Source organism: Dermacentor albipictus, chromosome 5, assembly GCF_038994185.2.
Source record: "Dermacentor albipictus isolate Rhodes 1998 colony chromosome 5, USDA_Dalb.pri_finalv2, whole genome shotgun sequence".
In the NCBI taxonomy this organism is placed as follows: Eukaryota; Metazoa; Arthropoda; class Arachnida; order Ixodida; family Ixodidae; genus Dermacentor; species Dermacentor albipictus.
Genome location: NC_091825.1, coordinates 59,302,729 through 59,323,370, shown reverse-complemented (window position 1 = coordinate 59,323,370; position 20,642 = coordinate 59,302,729). Strand labels below are relative to the sequence as shown.

General features: G+C 44.6%; 1 protein-coding gene across 3 annotated transcripts in view; it reads right to left on the bottom strand.

Moving 5' to 3' along the window:
* The window catches only part of LOC135911202 (S1 RNA-binding domain-containing protein 1), a 100,496-nt gene that overhangs the window by 42,068 nt on the left and 37,786 nt on the right, over window positions 1–20,642 (bottom strand). For all 3 annotated transcript variants that reach the window (XM_065443404.2, XM_065443403.2, XM_065443406.2), the window contains exons 9-12: window positions 20,482–20,641; window positions 15,406–15,617; window positions 8,433–8,590; window positions 2,353–2,443 (exon numbers count right to left, since the gene is read on the bottom strand). In XM_065443404.2, the coding sequence (XP_065299476.2) occupies window positions 2,353–2,443; window positions 8,433–8,590; window positions 15,406–15,617; window positions 20,482–20,641 (621 nt within the window). The remainder of the gene's footprint in view (window positions 1–2,352; window positions 2,444–8,432; window positions 8,591–15,405; window positions 15,618–20,481; window position 20,642) is intronic.

Genomic DNA, 20,642 nt, shown 5'->3' with positions numbered 1-20,642 from the left:
GTGCAAGGAACACCGAGCGTGCTGCGGGCAGACTGCACAGGCTGACGCGGTAGAGGACTGCCACTGTGAGCACTCCCCGATGTCGATCCGATGCGGGGATCGGTGCCGCATCTGCCGGGTCTCCCTATGTCGGTACAAGGTCCAAGTTGACAGGACCGATCGAAATGATAATGAGATGCAGACAGACGGGACGGCAACAAAAGTGGCGCATATTTCGTAAAGTGTGAAGCTCGGACCGATTAGCCACCGATAGGCACGCAGATCGTGTTGGATACGTAGCACCAAACTTCATGGCACTTCAACAGCCGTCTACCTAACTCACACGCACGATCTTGGGACAGATAACCGATAAGCCACCCATACGAGCATACTGGCAGCAAGCATTTTGTGACGGCTGGAGGCCTGTTACCACATTGGCCAGCAGCAAATTTTCGTCACGGTCACACTACCTAGGCCATTAGGCCTAATCGGCACTGCTTCACCGGCCACCGGCAACTAAAGTTATGGTTTGGTCCCAAATCGACATAGATCTAGTTGCAGCAGCCGTGTGGCACTTCGAAAGCCGACAAACCACCTCACAAACTAAAGCAAGTGCACGGGATGGCATCAAAGTTGTTCACAGCCGCCATCCTTGCAATAAACTGTACGGTGGCCTCTCATTCCCGACGCCAATTGTAGACGTACATTGGTCTCTTTTTGTAGCGTCGAGCAATCCGTCACAAAACTAACTTTGCATTTACTCAGCGGGCGCAAAAGTCTCACGGCTGGCAGCATACTTCTTGGAACACCCTCACAAGCTTTCGCTTGCGCCTGCTGCATAAGGCGCGCGGCCACAATATTATCGCATTTGGACTGCATAGAGAACATTACAACGATGACGGAAATATCACGTTGGGTGTCCATATAATTGCTATTGCAATAAAATTAGGAACCTTGAGACCTTGTACACATGCTCTATTGTTGCTCACATACAGGGGTTTATTTTTTTTTAACTATACAGAATTTTTGCAAATCACATGATGTGGATAGCATAATTGTATTCCTTGAGCTGGATTACTAAAAGCGGCAGACATCACCTGCACAAGTTGAGATGCTTAATGAACCAATGAAAAAACAAATACTAACTAACTTCTAAATGACTTACTTTACAGCACATATTGAAATTCATGAATTGTAGACGACAAGGTTGCAAGGCCTATTCACTTGAAACAAATTCTGGGGATGGCACTGGTTTGCACCACAGAACTTGTGGTAAAAATGCACTCTCATTCCACTTACCTTTTTAACTAGACACCACTTTATGCAATGAAGGGCAGAAATAACTGGAACACCCATGTAATATTTCGTCGCACACTTTGGGAATGAACCCATCAAAACTGGTGTCATCTAGAAAATTTGTCCCAAGTGACTACGCCTCGCAAACTCACCGGCTACAATTCTTAAATTGCAATACATGCTGTACAGTATTTAATGAAATATTTTATCAGTGCTCTTTTGTTGATTCGTAGAATATGCACTTTGATTTACCATGCAAGTAATGTCCGCCTCTTTTAGTAATCCGACTATCTGCTATCTACCACAGGTGATTTTTAAAAATTCTGTACACGTATTAAAAAAAAAATTGCCCGGTATTATTGAAAAGATCTCGAACAGTTCTTTTCCAAGAGATTTGTGAATAAATCGAATTATTAGGTTTAGCATCTCAAAGCAACAAACGAGGTATGAGGGGACACTGTAGTGGGCGGAGCTTCGGATTAATCTTGACCAACTGCAGCTCATTACGTGCACCTAAATGTAAGTGCTAATACCCACGGAATGAAAAGCAACAGGAAAATTTTAAAGTACAACACTGCATAAGCGCAACTATTCGAGAGTGAAATGTCATGTCGCTACGCAGGTGGTCGCTAAGGGCAGCGGGAACTCTGACCTATGCATAAGAGCCACAATTGTGTCTTTTTAACATTAATACAAGATGGAAAAAACAAGTGTATGCGTAACACCGAAGTACACACTCTCCCTTCTTGTGCTTCCGAGTGGTGAATGGACTCTGCTTTCACCAGCACGGCTGCAGTGAGTATATGTGTCAGTGATATCAGGTGCCACAAGACTGCCACTACAGGTATTGATGGTTTACAGAGTCTACTTTCTCACGTCTGAAGCTGCACTGGCCCAGTTTTTGAACTGGTCGAGTTAAGCGGCATTAAAATTAATTATTTGTCACACTCTTGGGGAATTGAGGCTCCATAGCATAGTTGCTGGATCAATGGCTGTCAAATAAAGAAATAAAATTCATACAGATATTTATTGTCAGCCACACCTTCAATCTTGTAACTGGCAGGCCAAGTGACTTACTTGTGTGTGAGGACCATCTGCCTCAAGATATTTGCAGCTGGGCCCTTGTTGCCACTGTGAGGGTAGATGACAGCGTACTGAAGAAGACTTCCTGTATGGGGCCAAGGACAGGGAGTCACAAAAGAAATTAAATTAGGCCGAGACAGGAAGACAGGGAATGAAGAAATCTATGACACAAACACACACACACACACACACACACACACACACACACACACACACAAGCACGCACGCACACACTATTTTATAGAGCATGTGTTGCTGGTGATGTGCGCTTAAGAGGAAGCTTTAACTCGGGCCCAACTCCAACGCAGCCCTATTAAAATACCTGTAAAATGCAAAAGTACTTTTCTGAGATAACCACTGGACCGATTTTAATGAAATTTGTTGCATTTGAGAGAGAAAGCTAAATTCTAGAGACTGTCGGAAGCGGAATTTCGATTTAAGGCCTGAATTTTGTGAACCAAATTTTCAGAAATTTGAAAGTTCGAAAAAAAACAGACGCACGAAGTTTATAAATTAATAGCTCTGCATTAAGAACACATATCACGGTTCTGTAAATGACATCCTTTAGATCATTCAAAGTGGGCAAATTCGATATGTCAATTTATATCTTACGTGATTTTGTTACGTTGTCTACAAGGGTTCTGCAAGAGCTCTATTTTAATATTGCTGAATTTTTTCAGATTCATGTGTAACATATCAATGTCCGGCCTGCCTAGCGAGATGCATCAGACCTTATATTTTTAAGGACAAAGAGCCTTTCAAGGGAGCTGGAGGTTTAAAAAAAAAACGACGGTGTTTGTGCATAGCAGGTGTCCGAAAGGTGCAAGCACTTGTTCGCGGAGTTGCTCCACTGGTACAGGTATGATCCTTGATGGTTTTCAACCTTCAGAGGCAATTCCGCACTGCGACTTGTGTTATAGTATAGCACACATATAGTATCTCACAATAAATACGCAATAACGTCTGTCTTGCTCTCAGAAGCTAACTACGGATGCTTTGTGGTGAAGCTGAAAACTAACGTTACTTGGTCAGTGTGTCTTAGGATAAAAACAAATGAGAGTTCCATTTTTGAGCTGCGGTGTGCCTTTCTCTTTAAAGTTAGCTAATACGTGTGATAAGGTAATTCGTGTCTGATCACTGGTGCTTGTTCGTGCTCGCAGTACGCAGTGTTCGAGGTAGGGTCCAGGCTTGGGAGCACAGCAGATGCCCACCACCCATAAGAATTCTCGCACTCCAGTGAAACGTGAGAACAAAATAAGCAATCGGACCAAGTTGCGTTTCTTCCAACGGGTTTCCGAAATTTGGTGAGGCTTTTCTTTTAAGCAATGTCACTACTTGTATTAGTGTACCTGCACGACTTGGAAATTGGTCGAACCACTTGTAATGGAATTCAGCTCTGTGCAGAGAGTCTGAAAGCAAACTAGCAGCACTGTGACCAGGCCGAATGCTCCAAATCTGGAATGAGTGCTGTTTGCAGGAGGCTCTAAATTTGTTGCGACAAAATAAAACTGCCAACTCACACAAAACAAGAAAAAGACATCTTCTTCTTAAACAGCTAAACTAAACCATGCTATCAAAACGATATGTCGCCCTGTGCGATAACACGTGTCACGACCAACTTCAGAGCTCCCGAGCTAGTTGTCACTCCTGCTACCGCTGCCTTTCCCCGTGCGGCACCGCATGCCCTATGGCTGTTCGGACGATTAGGACCAATTTGGACAATGGCTGCTCAAGCGTTGCTAGTTTATCGTTGCTTGCCCGAGTCAGCATGAACGCGGAACAACATGTCCCTGTTACGCAAAGCTGCAAAGAGTCAGCAGACGTTACTAGGAAATTATTAGGAGATCACGGTTCGTCAACGGTCATTGCCGATAAACTTTGCGATGGCGCTCTACCTTTTGAACTTCATACGTTTCTGGCTGAAGCGACGTAAAAAGAAATGTAACTTCACAGGTCTCGGTATGCATGGCTGATTCTGCAGCCATAACGGCAAGACCTTTGCAAAATGCTGGCATGCCACAGTAGTTTCGGGTTCCAGCCAATTAGAACGCTTTGCTACCGTACGCAGAATCCCCTCATGTCCCGGTGATAGTAAACTATATCACTGATAGTAAACTATATCACAAGCTCGCGAAAGAAAAGATGGCGGCAGATGCGCTCTTTGTTTTTAAATGGCAGGTGATCTAAACTGACCGGGCGCTGTCTTAAAAGAGGTACGACACCATATTTCGTTGTTCAGGTGATGTTTTCAATGAAAACTTGCAGCTAGGTGAGGGAAATTGCCGGGAACAAGAATGGTGGTACTGAAAATCAGGGTTTTGGACCAAAGAGGTGTCGAATCGCAACTGCTGGTGACTACAGCGTACTTAATATTTGCGGGTCCTGAAGGGCGAGTCCACATACTGTACAGCAAGCTACAATAAAACGACTACTTTTTGCAGAACTATCGAGTTTGTTATAAATGGTTCAACTGCAGCACGTTTTAGTATACTGCGGTGCATGCAGGTATCATGGTCATGGCAATCGCCTGCAAGACTTGTGAATGTCTTGGGTCCCACTCCAGGGCATATTTCGGTAGCAGATCGCCCATAGAGCTATGCTAAAATGTTATAGCATGGGCATGTGGTGGGGAGCTGGCATTTTTCCGCAGTGAGGTCGTATGGACAAACATTGCTGTTGTGGATCGGCCCGCTGGACCCTATCCTGCCGGAAAGAGCATTCACATTGCAGTTAGACTCCTCTGCGCAATGACCTGCATCCCCTTTCGTTGCAATCCAAGTGCGCCCTCGCCGTTCACAAGCCCATCACCCTTACCACAGATTTCCTGTACGAGATAGTTTAGCCATCCAGTGGTGGAGCATACTTCACGTGCTAAGTTCCGCCAGCAGCCACCAAATTATCACAAAATTATTCACAAATCGGGCACATATTGTTACATTATACAGAAACAAATACAAAGAACAGCATTATCTCAAGCACTGCCAGCAATATATTTGATTTGTTTCAAGTATTCCCATTCTACCAAGAAATTTTTAAAAAGCTTTCTAATATAGTCACTGTCCAATTTTCCGGACTCCTTCACAGCACTGTCAGGTGCCCCATGGAGCCAGTGTATCAAAACGTCTGAAGTTTTCAAACCTTTGGCATTTGATTTTTTAGGCTTTTTACCTCTAACCACAGGCCCAAAGTGGCATCCATCAGCGCCATTTTGATTATCTCACAGCCTCAATCCTCCACTCTCACATGCCGATCCACTAGCCGTAGCCAGCCACAGCACCGTGGCCCCCATATCATATTGAAAGCTCAAACCAGTGCTCTTGCTCGCCGATCAGTTGGCAGCCGCAGCTATGGCTATAGCCTTTTGTGTTTATCCCCATGTTTTATGGTTAGCTTTGTGACAGGTTGTGTGATCATGTTGTGCTGCACTCTCTTTGACATTAGCTTTGAAGCTTCCCGCTGCTTGGCGCTGTGCTTTTCATCAAGCGGATTCGCTGCTGAAAGCGATGGCATCGACTATGCCTTCATGATCTTCACCCACGGCTTCGAAGTGCACAAATCCCTATCGTAGGCTGAAAATGCAAAAGAAAGTCGCTGCCATCAAGCAAGTTGAAAGTGGCCGGTCACAAGCCGACCTGGGCAAGGAGTTGTGAATTTCAAAGCAAATGGTTTCGAATATCATGAACAACAAGTAGATGATCTTTTTATAACTTTTGAAGGATTTGCCTTTGCCGCCTGCGCTGGCAAAGATCTCAAACTCTGTGCGATGTTCACTGATGATGAAATCGTTTGTCAAGTGATGGTGGATTTGGACAACTCTGACCCCAAGGATGAGAAGCCAGAGCTTGCACAGCCGACGAGCTCCAAGTTGACATGAGCACTTACGATGCTGTCATCTGTGTACAGCGATGATATGGCCCTGGATGAAATTGAAGCAAACATAATCGTGTGCAAGTGGAACACCATCCAAAAGAGCATCAACAATTTTTTCGCGTCGCTAAGGAAGTAACAGGCAGCATTGAACCAGCTCAAGATAGCGTTGGCAACATTGACGGCACCTGCTGTAGGATGTTTATTTTTTTTTATTTTTATGAACGGGTCTTTTCAAGGTCACCCCACAGATGCATTGGCAGAGTTGTGAAAGGTGATACTCCGTCCTTGACCCTCTCCATCTGAGAAATACCTATAAAATGGTGTGTTTTCTGAATGCATTTGATAATGCGGATTGTAGAATGTTTTGGACGTTTTCGCGGTCCCTTCGCAGTCTCAAGACGTGGACGTTGACTGTATTCAGGTTTCAAATTGAACATGAATAGTGAAAACGTTATTTGACAGCATTAACAATTTCGGATATTAGCACTCTCCTACTTTACGCACGTGCGATGACCATCGACAAGACTTCGTAAGACATCATGATGAAGCAGTGCTTCAAGAAAAAGAAAAAGCAGAGAAATATTGTTGTGAGAGATGCCAATGTACTATGACTGCATTGCATGGCTTGCAAGATCAGGCAGTCAATGATGGGTCACAATTAAGAGTCTTGAGGTCAAGGCAATATACACAAGCTCAGCCTTATGATGGGCAGAGCACGAAGGGAATCGTCTGGGATGTTTTTTGGCAGCACAGCTTCAAATACAGAATGACGAAAACGAGGAAAAACATGGAAGTGTGTGGAATCAGCAGCATTTCATTGCTGCTACGTCTGTTCATATGACGCATATTTGAAATCTTCTTGCAAATTAAACACTTCATGACATGGGTGTGTATCACGGCTACCTAATGTGTTTCTCAAGCATGTTGTAGAACGTACGCCACGGTATCAACCCAAGAGAAACACAAAGCATGTGAGGCTTTGTGGCACAGTCTAGAGGGCATATGCAGAATTTGCAAGACCCTATGTTCCAAGTGCTGACGGCAGGTTTTGATTTTCAAGGGCGCCTTTTGTTTGTGTGGCCTGTGACGTAATCCATGGCACCCATTCTAAAGATAATTAAGAACACAAATTCAAAGAAAAACAGAATCTTCAGCAGTACGTTTTCTTTAAAGAAGAAAAATGTGTTTGGAGGTGTTTTCTTTTTCTATTAACTGTGTTTCTTATTTTTTTTCAGATTGTCACAAAAGAATAAAGCACAATCTTAGTTGTGATTCCAGCAGGATGTCCTATTTCCTGCACAAGTAACGTTTTTTCAAAAAGTAAGTTTTAAAAAGTCGCTGTTTCGCCTGAAAGGCGAAGCAGCGATTGCGATAGCAAATTAGAAGGCAGCTATACGATGTGAAGACAGTAGTTTCATCGGCTGTATAACCTTGTAAACATTTGCTTACTAACTGAACTAATAAGTGTGGTGTCACACATGCACAGGTAAACATGAACACGTTTTGCTCGATGACTGTGGAAACTCGCTGTCAAAACGCTGGAGTGAGGAATTGCGGCAGCAGCAGTGAGCAAATTGGTCTTCAGGCTGTCTCTCGCTTCAATGCAAATGAACTGTTGAAAGCACAATGCATGCGAAACTGCTCGCACTAGGTGCACTTTGCCAACATCGCAGGTCGCTTTGAAGACCAGGTGCGCGCGGGCACGCACTTTGCTCATGTCGCAGATCGCTTTCAATATACAGCGCCTGCATAGCTGCACCCTAAACCTCATCTGCCGGAGTGAAATGAAACCCCCCTTCCTCCCTCCCTCACCTTACCCCCGTGCCAGGCATGCAAGAGAAGAGGGCATGCTTTCGCCCTCCCTTTCTCCCTCGCATGAACAAGATTGAGTCGTGATTGTGGGCTGGCCCTCCCAAGCTTTCACTCACACATACAACATATGGTGCCCGGGGACAATGCTAGTGTGTTTGGACTTTACGCAGAACATCACGGCGATGGCAGAAATGCACTTGGAGTGTCCATATAATTGCTATCACAATTTAAGATATACGAAAAGATAGCCCAAGGGAGTTGATAGTAACCTCTCAGTAGGCTAAGATGTCCGTGACAAGTAGGTACATCATTGAGAAACCCTTCCCCAGAAAATAAACGCAACAGTTGCAGTCCTGTGAACACAGTGGTGTGGGCGTGTGCAGGAGACCCACCATTGGCCGAGACTGCAGCCAGCTTGCAGCCGTGCTTGAACCCGGGGTCGATGCCCAGCACAGCATGACCCCTGACCGGAGGGGTGAGCAGCAGCTGGCGGAGGTTGCAGCGAAATACACTCACAGACTCCTTCTCGGCCTCTTTGGTGAGCTGCGACCTGCGCAGAGACATACGTGTGCACTATGCTGAGCTAAGTGGATGAGCACGTTAAGCAAGGTATACAGTCGAACTTCCTTGTAATGATTCCAGATATAACAACTTATAGGTTATAACAACCACATTTCAATGCATTTATGATTTTTTGACCCTGCCTATCGAAACTGCATCCAGAGACAACAAGCATTCTCAACAGTGCTGTACTGTTACAACAAACACTTCAAACCTGGTCGCAGTACAAAGAGGGCGCACTTGAAGTTCCGAAGCAAGAAAGCCCGACCGATTGAACACACATATCACGGTTTCCATTTCAGTCCAACCACAATGAAGACACGACTGCCGAAATGAGCAATTCCAAAAGCCACAAGGAAAGTCACTCCCTCTCAACCATGCTAGGGTATGGAACCATGCTAAGGTATGGCATGCTAAGGCATGGTTTCAGCGTGCTTCAGGGCAAGGCCGTACAGCACAAGGTGGTCGTGGCCTCCGAAATAGCACCGGTGTGTTCACTGGTGCCGAGTCAGAGGCCATGAGGGCGGCACTGGCTTTTGAACAGTTCTTTGAGAAGCACTGCATGAAATCTTGAGGGCCACAATGACAGTACCGTTTTTGAGCAGTTCTCCATAATGCACCACATGCCCTATGGCTACTTGGACAATTCGGCCTAATTTGTAACAATGGCTGCTCAAGTGTTGCCATCTTATCGCTGCTGTAGATATTCACAAGGCTCTAGTTGGCGCGAATGCGGCCTGACGTGCCACTATCACACAATGTTACAAAGAGTCGGCAGTTACACCATTATCAGAAGATTGCAGTTTGTTGACGTTTCAGTTATGTCGCTGTTGATAACGGTTCGTGATGCCATTCCCCCTTTTGAACTTCACACTTTTTCAGTAGAAGCAACATAAAAAGCGTAAAATCTCGGCACGCGTGTGACCAATGCTGCAGCCGTAGTGGCACCTTTGCAAAAGTGCTGGCATGTCAGAGTAGTTTCCGCTTCCAGCCAACTGGAATGCTTTGTTACCACAAGTGAGATATTTATCACAAGCTCTTGAAGATAAAATGTCGGCAGTGTGCTCGTGGTTTCGAAACTGCAGATTAATGAAACTGGTTGGGCGCCATTTTGAAATAGCTATGATGCTGCACTTCATTTCTTATATTCCATTTTTAACGTAAACTTGCTGATGTGGGAAAGTGCTGGAAACAAAAATGATGATACTGAAAATCTGATTGTTCAGACCAGAATAGTGTCAAATCGCAGCTGCTGACACCAGCCTAAGCGTCGTTGATTTTTGTGAGTTTTCAAGGGTGAGTTGACATGATAATGAACTACTGATACGACAACCACTTTTCGCAATACTATCGAGTTCATTATATATGGGTTCTATTGTATACCAACTTTGAAACTTTCAAAGCAGGCATTTTGTGGTGTATAGGTTAAAAGGTACCAGTCCTGCTCAAAGGGTAAAGCACCAAAAGGAACATCAAGGTACAGTAAAGCCTCGTTCACACATTTTAGAAAAAAAATACGAGAAAAATGTACTAAGCGGGAAGACGTACGATCTGAATAACTAAAAAAAGTGTGACAGACTCAATTGTTGTTAACATCTACTTAATGCAAAGCATCGCGTGAATCGTTGCTGCACGAGACACCGAAGACGCACTCTGTTGTATTCCTATGCATGGTGTTTTAAGAGGGCGAGGGAAATCAAAACGAAATCAAACTGGAGGGTGATACCTGATGCCACTGAAGTGAAAAGTGATACTTTCTCAGGACACTGAATGAACTGATAATGAATTTCTTGTTCAGAGTTATTACTGTGAGCTAGTAGGATAGACTTGTTTTGGTTTCCTGTGTGCTTTGCTGTATAATGTAGATTTTTATTTTTCCTACCGAAATGGCTTTGTGTTCTGACATCGCACTCAGGCTATGCCTAAGTAGCGACATCTATAACCAAAGAACCTCATCACAATCATCAGTGATTGAACAAGAGATGCCTCAAGTTAGAGTCAACGCATCAACAAAGATATTAGTCTTCAGTGGGCAGCAAAACAAGTTTCCTTGTCAAAAGCCTGATACTACCATATTATTGCTTGTGTGATCACTATGCCGACCACCTCTGCCTTCTCTGTATGTATATACAGTCAAACCCGGCTATATAGAACTTGCAAAAAAATGCCTATCAGTTCGATATATAGCATAATTCAATATAAGCCTGCTAAAGAATCGGACATCATAAATGCACATACCATTTGTAAAATCACTTTATTGATGAAACTGGCTTAGTTTTGCATAAAATAGTCCTGTATTTTCTTCTGCTTTGGCAATTTCGTTGCCTGTGACACATGCACTTCTCCACATTGTCTAAAGAGTCGGAGCAGCTGAGGCCGCAACCTTCCACATTTGCGCAGAAGCACCGGCAAAGTGCAAGTGCACCATACACCTCGGAGGATGTGGGCAAAGGATCATCGTTGCTTTGCTCATTCCACCCGTTTTCACTTTTGCTCGGTATAATGTCGGCAGTGTAGCCTTCGTTTTCAGGCTCTCCCGTGGTCATGACACCATCATCCGCACCTACAAACTCGTCGACCGTTCATCTGTCAACGGCTTCCGGAAATTCTGGCATCTCGCTCCAAAACTTCGGCAACACCAGCAATGGCAGTTTCAGAATTTTCATAATCGTCACTGGGCAAGCAGAGGCCGGCACATATGAAGCAATTTTAGATGAACCACTTGTATACAGTTGCCTCAATGTCTTATATACACGGCCGTGCATACGTGTTGGGTGCCACGGGCACCAGGTCGCTTGTCCACTTTAGCCCCGATTCCCCTTTATTCTTCAAGATGGCGCTGAAAGTGCTCCTTAGAATCTTGTATGCTGTGGCAGCATCTGACTTGTCCCTGCACCCAATTCAATTTATGATTTCAAGCTTCATGGCAAAAGGCAAATTCAGTCAGTTCGTGCTAGCCATCACGGCAACACTGTGTGAGAAGGCCCACAAGGTGCAAACATAAGGAACGAGAAAAGTAGCGAGACAACTTGTAGTTGCATGACGAGGGCACAAGAGCCTCTGATTGGCTGTCTGAGCAAGTGCTGCAGGCAGGCCAGTGCCATTTTTTGCAAGGATGTGTTGACGGCTCGCCCGACATGGTGTGGTCATGGAAGGAAAAGCGGGTGAATGGAGCCGCGCCGCCAGGCTAAACTCCTTTTGGGATGTGCTGGCGGGTTTCCCTGCCGTTACGAGGGAAGCCAACTTCTGGAGGCACTTTTGTGCCACTTTACATTCGATATATTGGGAGTCGCTGCTATTTTTGTTCAACATAAGCGTAACTTTTGCTATATATACTAAATGTAACTACAGTTAAACCTGGATATACTGAAATTGACAAATGCTAGAAAATTTTAATTACAAAGAGGTCTTTGTTATATGCAGTTTCAGCATGAATTTACTAAGTGACAAAAAACTTATTTTGCTCTGTTGCTTATTCGTGTGGGATGGCAGCAATGAATGCCCGTAAAACATCAAGGAGCACAATGTTGCTCCATCATTGTCTAGCGAACCGAGATGCGGCGCAAAACGTCAATGGCATCCAGCACTTCTTTTGCGGAAGGCAAAGCATGTGATGAATCGACCTCCGAAGATCCGTCATTGTCACTATGATATCGGACACTTTCCACCAGTGCCTCATCCGACATCTCTTCGATAGTGACACAGAGCCAACTCGCATGCTTGCACGGCGTCAAAAACGAGGCGCTAACGGCACGATGGCAAAGATACAAATAGACACCACTACTTATAAGTTACGGAAAGTAAGCACAGAACACTCATGCTACAGTTCCTTTTCTACTAGTTGTGTCACCTGGTCTCAGCTTAACAAGGTGAAGTGTAAAGACTCCTGCAGCAACCAAGAAGTGGTGCTGCCGGCGCGCCTACGCAGCCACGAGGAACCAACAAGCAGCAGCAACCTTACTTAGGATTAGCAGCAGGATGAGGCTTGAAAGGGGGAAGAAAGAAGGACATGGCCACAGCGGTAAGAATTGCATTGCCGGCTCGAGGAACGCAGGGGGTGCCTCAATGCGCATGCAGACCAGCGTCGTCTGTGTCGTCCCTCCCTGCTCTCTGCACCAGTGGCGCAGCACTCTGCGGAAGCCTCACCGTCGCCGGGGCTACATGCGTGCCAAGCGTGATGACACTACATGCGCTCCATCATCGGCGAGGCAACCGCAGGAGATGCATGCGGCTGCTGCTCGTGCTAAAATAACAAAATTTGGGGCAAAATCACTAGATGGTCAGCTGGGGGAGTTCGTTATTTCCAGGGTGTCTCCCATCGCCACTTTGTTACATAGAGGTCACAATTACATGTGCTTCTATGGAGTAACGGCGACGAATAAAAAAACTTCAGAATATCAAGGAATTAATTCATATGGAGGTTTGTTACAGGCTGGTTTGACTGCATATAATGTTCAGAAATTGTTTGATATAGAGGGCAATTAGATGTAAATGGGTTCAACCTAGTCAGGTTCGACTGTAATGCCTAATTATCATGGCAGCCATGCAGGAAGAGTTGTAACCATAGGTACAATTCCACAAACAAGCTGAGCAGCCTTGTCAAATGGCATGCCAACGTATGCTACGTAACGTCAATATCCTGTTGCCACTGCTTGCCGCAGTTCTACGTTATGGGGGAGTGAAATGTGGAACCTAAACCTGCAAACATTTAAGTCAAAGGTAACTTGCATTTTGCTGGCATTTCAGGGTTTCTGCGACCAAAAATTTGAGTTTGCATGCATTAATTATCAGATTTCGTTTTAATCTTACTTCTCTGACATGCTCAGAATAGATACATATAGCAAAAATGGCAGCCTTAAGAAGTGTTGCAAGTTCCATTTAATAAATATGTTTAGATTGATAAAGTATTCTTTCAAAACTCTATTTTCTGCAATTTTCTGTACTAGCTAGGTCGATTAGTACAAAAGAAAATTACGCTTCATGAAACACACACTGAGACACCAGTGTGAGTACATCAGCGTGCTGTCACAAATTTCCTAGTAATATTTTTTTCTTGTATTTGGGTTGTTGTACCTGCGTAAACTAGAACCCCTTGATGCGTTCTCATTACGTTTTCTTGGCGCCAACGTTTGCAATTGAGAACACAAAACATGACCAATTGAGTTCCGTTAATTTTTTTCTTGTTCATATGTTCCCAGTACACAATTTTTTGGCATCAACGTACAGTACGCTGCCAAACTGCAATTGTATGAAGCATTCTCCAGTTACTAGAGCCATGTAAACAACAATATGCGTGAGGGGCGTGCGTTTGAGAACAGTATATAGCTGCTCGTCGCAGCAGCTTCACCGCATTGCTTGTCCACCCGTCTCACATGAAAGCGCCAGTGTGGACTCAGTTTCTCATTTCGGCATTAATAAACCCTTTCCGTCGCACGCGGTATTCACAGCTATCACTGCCAACCCTACTGAGATAAGCATCTTCGCCTATCTGTTTTACAGCGTGTGGTGCCATCTGAAGCGTAGCACACGCCTTTAATAGGCGATAACCGAAATGCACCACCGTTCCATGCTGCAGACTGCGATCGTATACGTTTTCCGGCCGCTATATTCTACGTCAACAAGAAAAGGTGCAGGGTGCATGCGATCGAGAAGAGTATATAGCCGCTCGTCTCACGTGAAAATGCAAGCGCGCACAGTTTCTTATTCCGACACCAGCAAATCTTGGCCCGGGACGTTGCACGCCGCATTCACAGCAAATGTCACCTATCTGTTTTACAGCGTGTGTTGCATAGTGCTGTTAATAGCGTACTGCATGCTTTTAGTAGGCGACAATCCGAACATGCCGCCGTTGCCTGCTACAGGCAGCTCAGTGTGGTCATCACACTTTGCTTCAGTCACCCACCAGCTCGATTTCGTTTCGGTTTCCCTTTGCCCTCTTAAAACACCACGCAATAGCAAAACAAAAAAACGAGTCTCAGGCCATCGGAGCATCACCAGCTCAACGTGCACCGGCGTCTCATGCCACAACGATCCACACGAACCTTCGCATACGCAGATGTCAACAGTAGTTGAGTCCGTCAAATCTTTTGATTACTTTGGATCATACGTTTTCCCAGTTAGTATGTTTTTTCTAGCGCCTTTTTACAAAACGTATGAACGAGGTTCTACTGTATATCTTCTCAAACTTGCGAAGTTAGTTGTTCGTTGTTTTAGAATTGTAATGCAATTTATCTTTACCAATAGGAAAAGATTAACTACAGCAAAGCAAACCTGTCAAAATCTATGATGCCACGACGAGCTGATGCGAGAACTTCAAGGCGGGAACGCCACCCACCTTTTGCTTTTGTGTCTAGTCTCGTTTACTTTATTGAATTCTGAGGCTTTACAAGCTAAAACCACAATATGACAATGAGCCACGCCATAGTGAGCCACTATGGAACAGTTTCGACCGCTTGGGGGTTCTCTAACGTGCACCGAATGCACAGGCGTTCTTGCATGTCGCCCCATCGAAATGCGGCTGCCGCGGTTGGGATTTGATCTCGCGCTCTCGGGCTTAGCAGCGCCACGTCACAGCCACTACGCCTGCACAGTAGCAGGTGTGTCTGATTTCCCAAGATCCCTCTCAAGATTTGCATTTTTGGTATTGCGGAAGGGTAGTGCACTAATACAGCTTAAACAATTTTGTTTCTTTAGTGCCTCTAATATACATTTTTTTTAGAGGCTCTTTAATTAATTAGCGATCATTTTCCCCTCTCTATGGTACTCGCTCACTTGCTGTGTGAAGTCAGAGTCGCTGTTCCCCACCTTATGCTGCGGAGGAGGTGGGGCTCCAGCAACCGACTGTAGGCATCCTCGACGGAGTCTTTGACCAGCTGCACCGTCTGGCCCTGCATTTTCACGCCCATGTTGCTGAGGCGCGACTCGCAGAAGCGCTTTAGCCCCGGTGCTAGCTGCGGCGGCAGCACCAGTTTCACCGTCAGCACTTTCTGGGACTCCCCACGGTTGATGGCCAGCACCTGGCAGCAGGAGAAGATAAATCATTAGCTGATTGACTTATCAAATAACTGAATGACTAATTCATTAATTAGCTTATTAATCGGTTGATTAAATGAACATTTACTTACCTGATTGAATGTATAATTGAATTATTAGAGAATTAAATGGTTAAAGTGATCAACTAATTAACTTATTTATTGATTAGTTCACTGGTTAACTGATTAATTATCTTACTGTCATTTATTCAGTTCTTTATTAATTAGTTCGTTAATTAACATACTGATTGAATCTATGATTAGTTTATGAATAAACTGAGTCATTGATTGCTTCTGTAACATCCAAGGTAACACACTGCCTATGAGAGATGCTGTAGTGGTCGAGGTTCCAAATTAATCTTGAGCAGATGGGGTTGCTTAACAAGCATGCAAAGTATGATAAATATATTTGCATTCTACCACTGTCAAAATGTGTCTTCCTCATTCGGTGATTGATCCCACGACCTCATGCTAGCAGCAGAATGCCGTAGCAGTAAGATGCCAGGGCATGCAAGAAGAGGCAACAAAATCTAGTGAGGCTCAAATGAAATAAACGTGAATGCCTCAAGAGTCCTACCACAAGACTATGCCACATATTTTTTTATGGACGGATAAATGGACAGATTGATGGAGGGACGAACAAACAGATAGATAATTTTGGATAATTTTATCATTTTATCAATCCCATCAAGGTCGAATTAACGGAAGTTGGCTGTATGCACTAGTCATTTACAGTTGAACCTTGTTGCAGGCACGTACCCAGGGGGGGGCCCGGGGGGGCCCGGGCCCCCCCCCGAAATCAAGTGGCATACCCCGCACCTCCCCACCCACGCCACCACTCCTCACACATTCCTAAAGCGCCGCCAGATTAATGTTGAGACTTGGCAGCTGTTCATCGGTCAGCCTTATGCTGCCTTTTTCACTCCTTTTAGATGGCGGTAGTTATCGGCATCTCTTGTAATGTGAAGGACAGTTTTCTCATAGATTCCGCACCTGCGCGATTAACTCGAGATGCGTTCAGTTGTCACCATCTATTCAACCGTCACGCGCATAGCTCTTGCTTTTGTTAGTTCAACCTTCTTTGTTTAGGCTGATCCTGGGACCAGGAGAGGGATGCGGCTGTTACTTAGCTGGTCTGTATACTCTCATGGAACGAGTTGCGGCCGTACAAAACGCCAATAGCGTTTAAGTTTTCCCTGTGCTTCATTATTTCCTTGAGTTACTTACGGCTCGCCGCGATGCTGGCAGATGCCCGGAACCATATACACGTGATATGGGTTAGATAAGGTGGGAAATAAAATAATGTGAAAGAGCGTCCATCATGAAACCCTGCAATAATCCTTAAACCCATAAGCAAGATGACTGTCGCCCGTTACCTCGTCTGTTTTTCCCTAATTGTATAGCACTTGTCGTGGAAAATTGGCAACTGGAAACAAAAATCGCAAGGAGTTGAGAAATTAAGCGATCTACTAAGGGAGAGAGCCAACGCAATAACCAAAAATGTCGACCGTTGTTTATGAGAATATTTATGGATCAACATCTTTTCATTTAAAAAGGAAGTAGAGGAAACGCCGCCGGAAGTGGAGAATAATTACTTGCTTTGAATGACGCTTCTACAGTTATCGGTCGAACCGCCTCACGTAGCCACTTCTCTGCTGTGCTTATGTGAGTATGTTTTTCTAACCTTTCTCGGTGAGCGCAGTACGTCTAGAATCGCAGAGTCCTGCGCTCTACGCGGTTGTATGGGACTGGCGGCCGCACAGCGTTACGCAATTCGTGGAACTGTCAGAACTGATCCACAAGACGAAAATAACTGATATTCGAAACTATAACATGAGAAAGACTGAAGAAGCCGTAAAAAATGAACGCAGCCTGAAATCAGTAAAAAAGAAACCTGGCATAGGACAAACCATGATGTATGCACTAAAAGATAAGAAGGATAATATCATAAGCAATCTCGAAGATACAGTAAAAGCAGCGGAAAAATTCTAAGCTGACCTGTATACAGTACCCAGAGGAGTCACGATACCTCACTTAGAAACAGTAATGAACAGGATACAGAAACTCTCCTATAACTAGCGATGAGGTTAGAAGGGCCCTGCAAGACATGAAACGATGAAGAGTGGGAGGAGAACGTGGAATAACAGTCCATTTATTCGAAGATGGAGGAGACATAATGCTTGGAAAACTGGCGACTCTTTATACGAAGTGTATATCGACTGCAAGGGTCACAGAAAACTGGAAGAATGCAGACATTATACTAATCCACAAAAAAGGAGACGCTAAAGAATTGAAAAATTATAGGACCATTAGCTTGCTCCCATTATTATATAAGATATTTGCCAAAATAATCACCAATAGAATAAGGGCAACGCTGGATTTTGTCAACCAAGGGAACAGGCTGGCTTCAGGAAGAGATACCTTACAATGGATCACATCCATGTCATCCATCAGGTTATCGCGAAATCTGCAGAGTACAATAAGCCTCTCTATGTGGCTTATAGAGATTACGAAAATGCATTTGATTCAGTAGAGATACCAGCAGTCTAGAGGCACTGCGTAATCAAGGACTACAGAACGCTTACGTAAAAAGCTTGAAAAATATTGCTACATGCGTGTGGTATTTGTTTGTTTGAACGAGGTGCGTCAGCGCCATCACTCCAGAAAAGAGGAGGAAGAACGAACTGGGCTCGCGCTGTGAATCTAAACGGTCAGCGCTGCAACCATTGTTGTAAATATAATCTGTAAATAGTTTCTCGTCTTACTGACTCGTCCTTCGCGTAAGAATATATACAGAGGTTCTACAGCTACCTTAATTCTACACAAGAAAAGCAGGGAGATACCTATAGAGAAATGGGTCAAACAGGGAGACACAATTTCTCCAAAGCTATTCACTGCGTGCTTAGAAGAATTCAAGCTATTAAACTGGGAAGGCTTAGGAGTAAATATCGACGGCAAATATCTCAGCAACCTTCGGTTTGCCGGTGACATTGTTCTATTCAACAACAATGCAGACGAGTTACAACAAATTATTGGAGACCTTAACAGAGAGAGTGTAAGAGTGGGGTTGAATATTAATATGCAGAAGATGATAATGATAAATTGCCGGGCAAAGGAACAAGAGATCAGGATCGCCAGTCGGCCACTAGAGACTGTGAAGGAGTACGTTTACCTAGGTCAATTAATCACAGGGAACCCTGATCATGAGAAGGAAATTCACAGAAGAATAAAAATAGGTTGGATCGCATACGGCAGACATTGCCAGCTCCTGACTGGAAGCTTACCATAATTATTGAAAAGTAAGGTGTGCAATCAGTGCGTTTTGCCAGTGCTGACATATGGGGCAGAGATTTGAGAATGAGTTAAGGACTGCGCAAAGAGCGATCGAACGAAGATTGCTAGGCATAACGTTAAGAGAGAGAAAGAGAGCCGTTTGGATCAGAGAGCGAACGGGCATAGACGATATCCTAGTTGACATCAAGAGGAAAAAATGTAGCTGGGCAGGTCATGTAATGCGCCGGTTAGATAACCGTTGGACCATTAGGGTTACAGAATGGGTACCAAGAGAAGGGAAACGCAATCGAGGACGACAAAACACTACGTGGAGCGATGAAATTGGGAAATTCGCGAGCGCTAGTTGGAATCGGTTGGCGCAGGTCAGGGGTAAATGGAGATCGCAGGGAGAGGCCTTCGTCCTGCAGTGGACATAAAACAGGATGATGATGATGATGATGGTGGTGGTGGTGATGATGATGATGGAGGTGGCGGGCCCCCCCCCGAAAAAAAATCCTGGGTACGTGCCTGCCTTGTTGACATGCTCCTGTTATGTTTCACTGGCTCTTATGCTCGGAAGCACTAGATCTATTTAGTATCCATACAGTCATTTAGTTTTTCACTGTCAATTAATAATGTATGTCTATTATGTTTTTATATGTTCTATATACTCTGTTAATCTTATTGTAACGCCCCCCTTACCCAATGCCTCATACGAGGCCTGTAAGGACATTGTTAAATAAATAAATAAATATGTATTAGCTTCCCGCTTGATGCATTTCTCTTTGTGGTTGCTATGTCCAAAAAGCTGTGACGGTGCACTACTGAAGTGGCATCGTCCATCGGTGGCATTTACATATGTCGACCCCTGCATGCCGCCGCTGAAAACAGTTACATTGCAGGACCTGCCATGTGGCGCAAAAAGGATTGCCATCACAGTGTTCAAATCACTGCCAGTCGCTGATTTCGACACAGCTCATGAAGCCGAAAGCCAAGAGGAAGTAGACAAAGGCACACTCATGTTCGAGGACGCTGATTTGTGATGTATCGATACCTTGTGAGGTTATTTCAATATGTAGAAGGCTGGTGCGAAAACTGATTGAAGGCTGCGAGCCCCCCAAAAAGAGGCCATTATCAAAGTTTTGGCCAATGTGCCAGATGAAAATAACACGTGTTGTTACTGTGATTCATGGCTACAACTGCTCCAGTACAGTGTTTGACATTTGATCTAACCACCAGGCAGTGATTGCTGTCATTACAGAGCGGGTTTTTAGTAGTTTGTTGACTTCCTATTCAACTGCAAATATGTGTTGTGTGAGAATATGTTTTTGTCTCATCAGTAGTGCGGCCCTAAATGTTACTGAATGTTGCATATCAGTGGATGATACATTACTTTTAGTGGACTTTTGCAGTAGTACTGTTGAACGAATTTAGCCAAGGTGAAACTTCACTGCAGGCTTGCCCAAGCCTGCCTGAAAAAAGACAAAACAGGGCTTTTCCCTCTGGAAAACTTGCCGACGGTGCATAAGAACAAAACTTGAGATTCAATGCATGCTGTAAAGTTGCCACCACGTACCTGGTGAGGCTGCACCGACCGCACATCCCTGGAGAAGTTGGCATAGTTGTCGTACTTCTTGTCACAGATTCCTGGCGTGCCATCGGCAAAGGCTTGCCGTTCCAGCTTGGCTGCCGAGGCGCTCTTGCTGGCCGTCAAGAGGATGCCAGGTGACTTAGCCC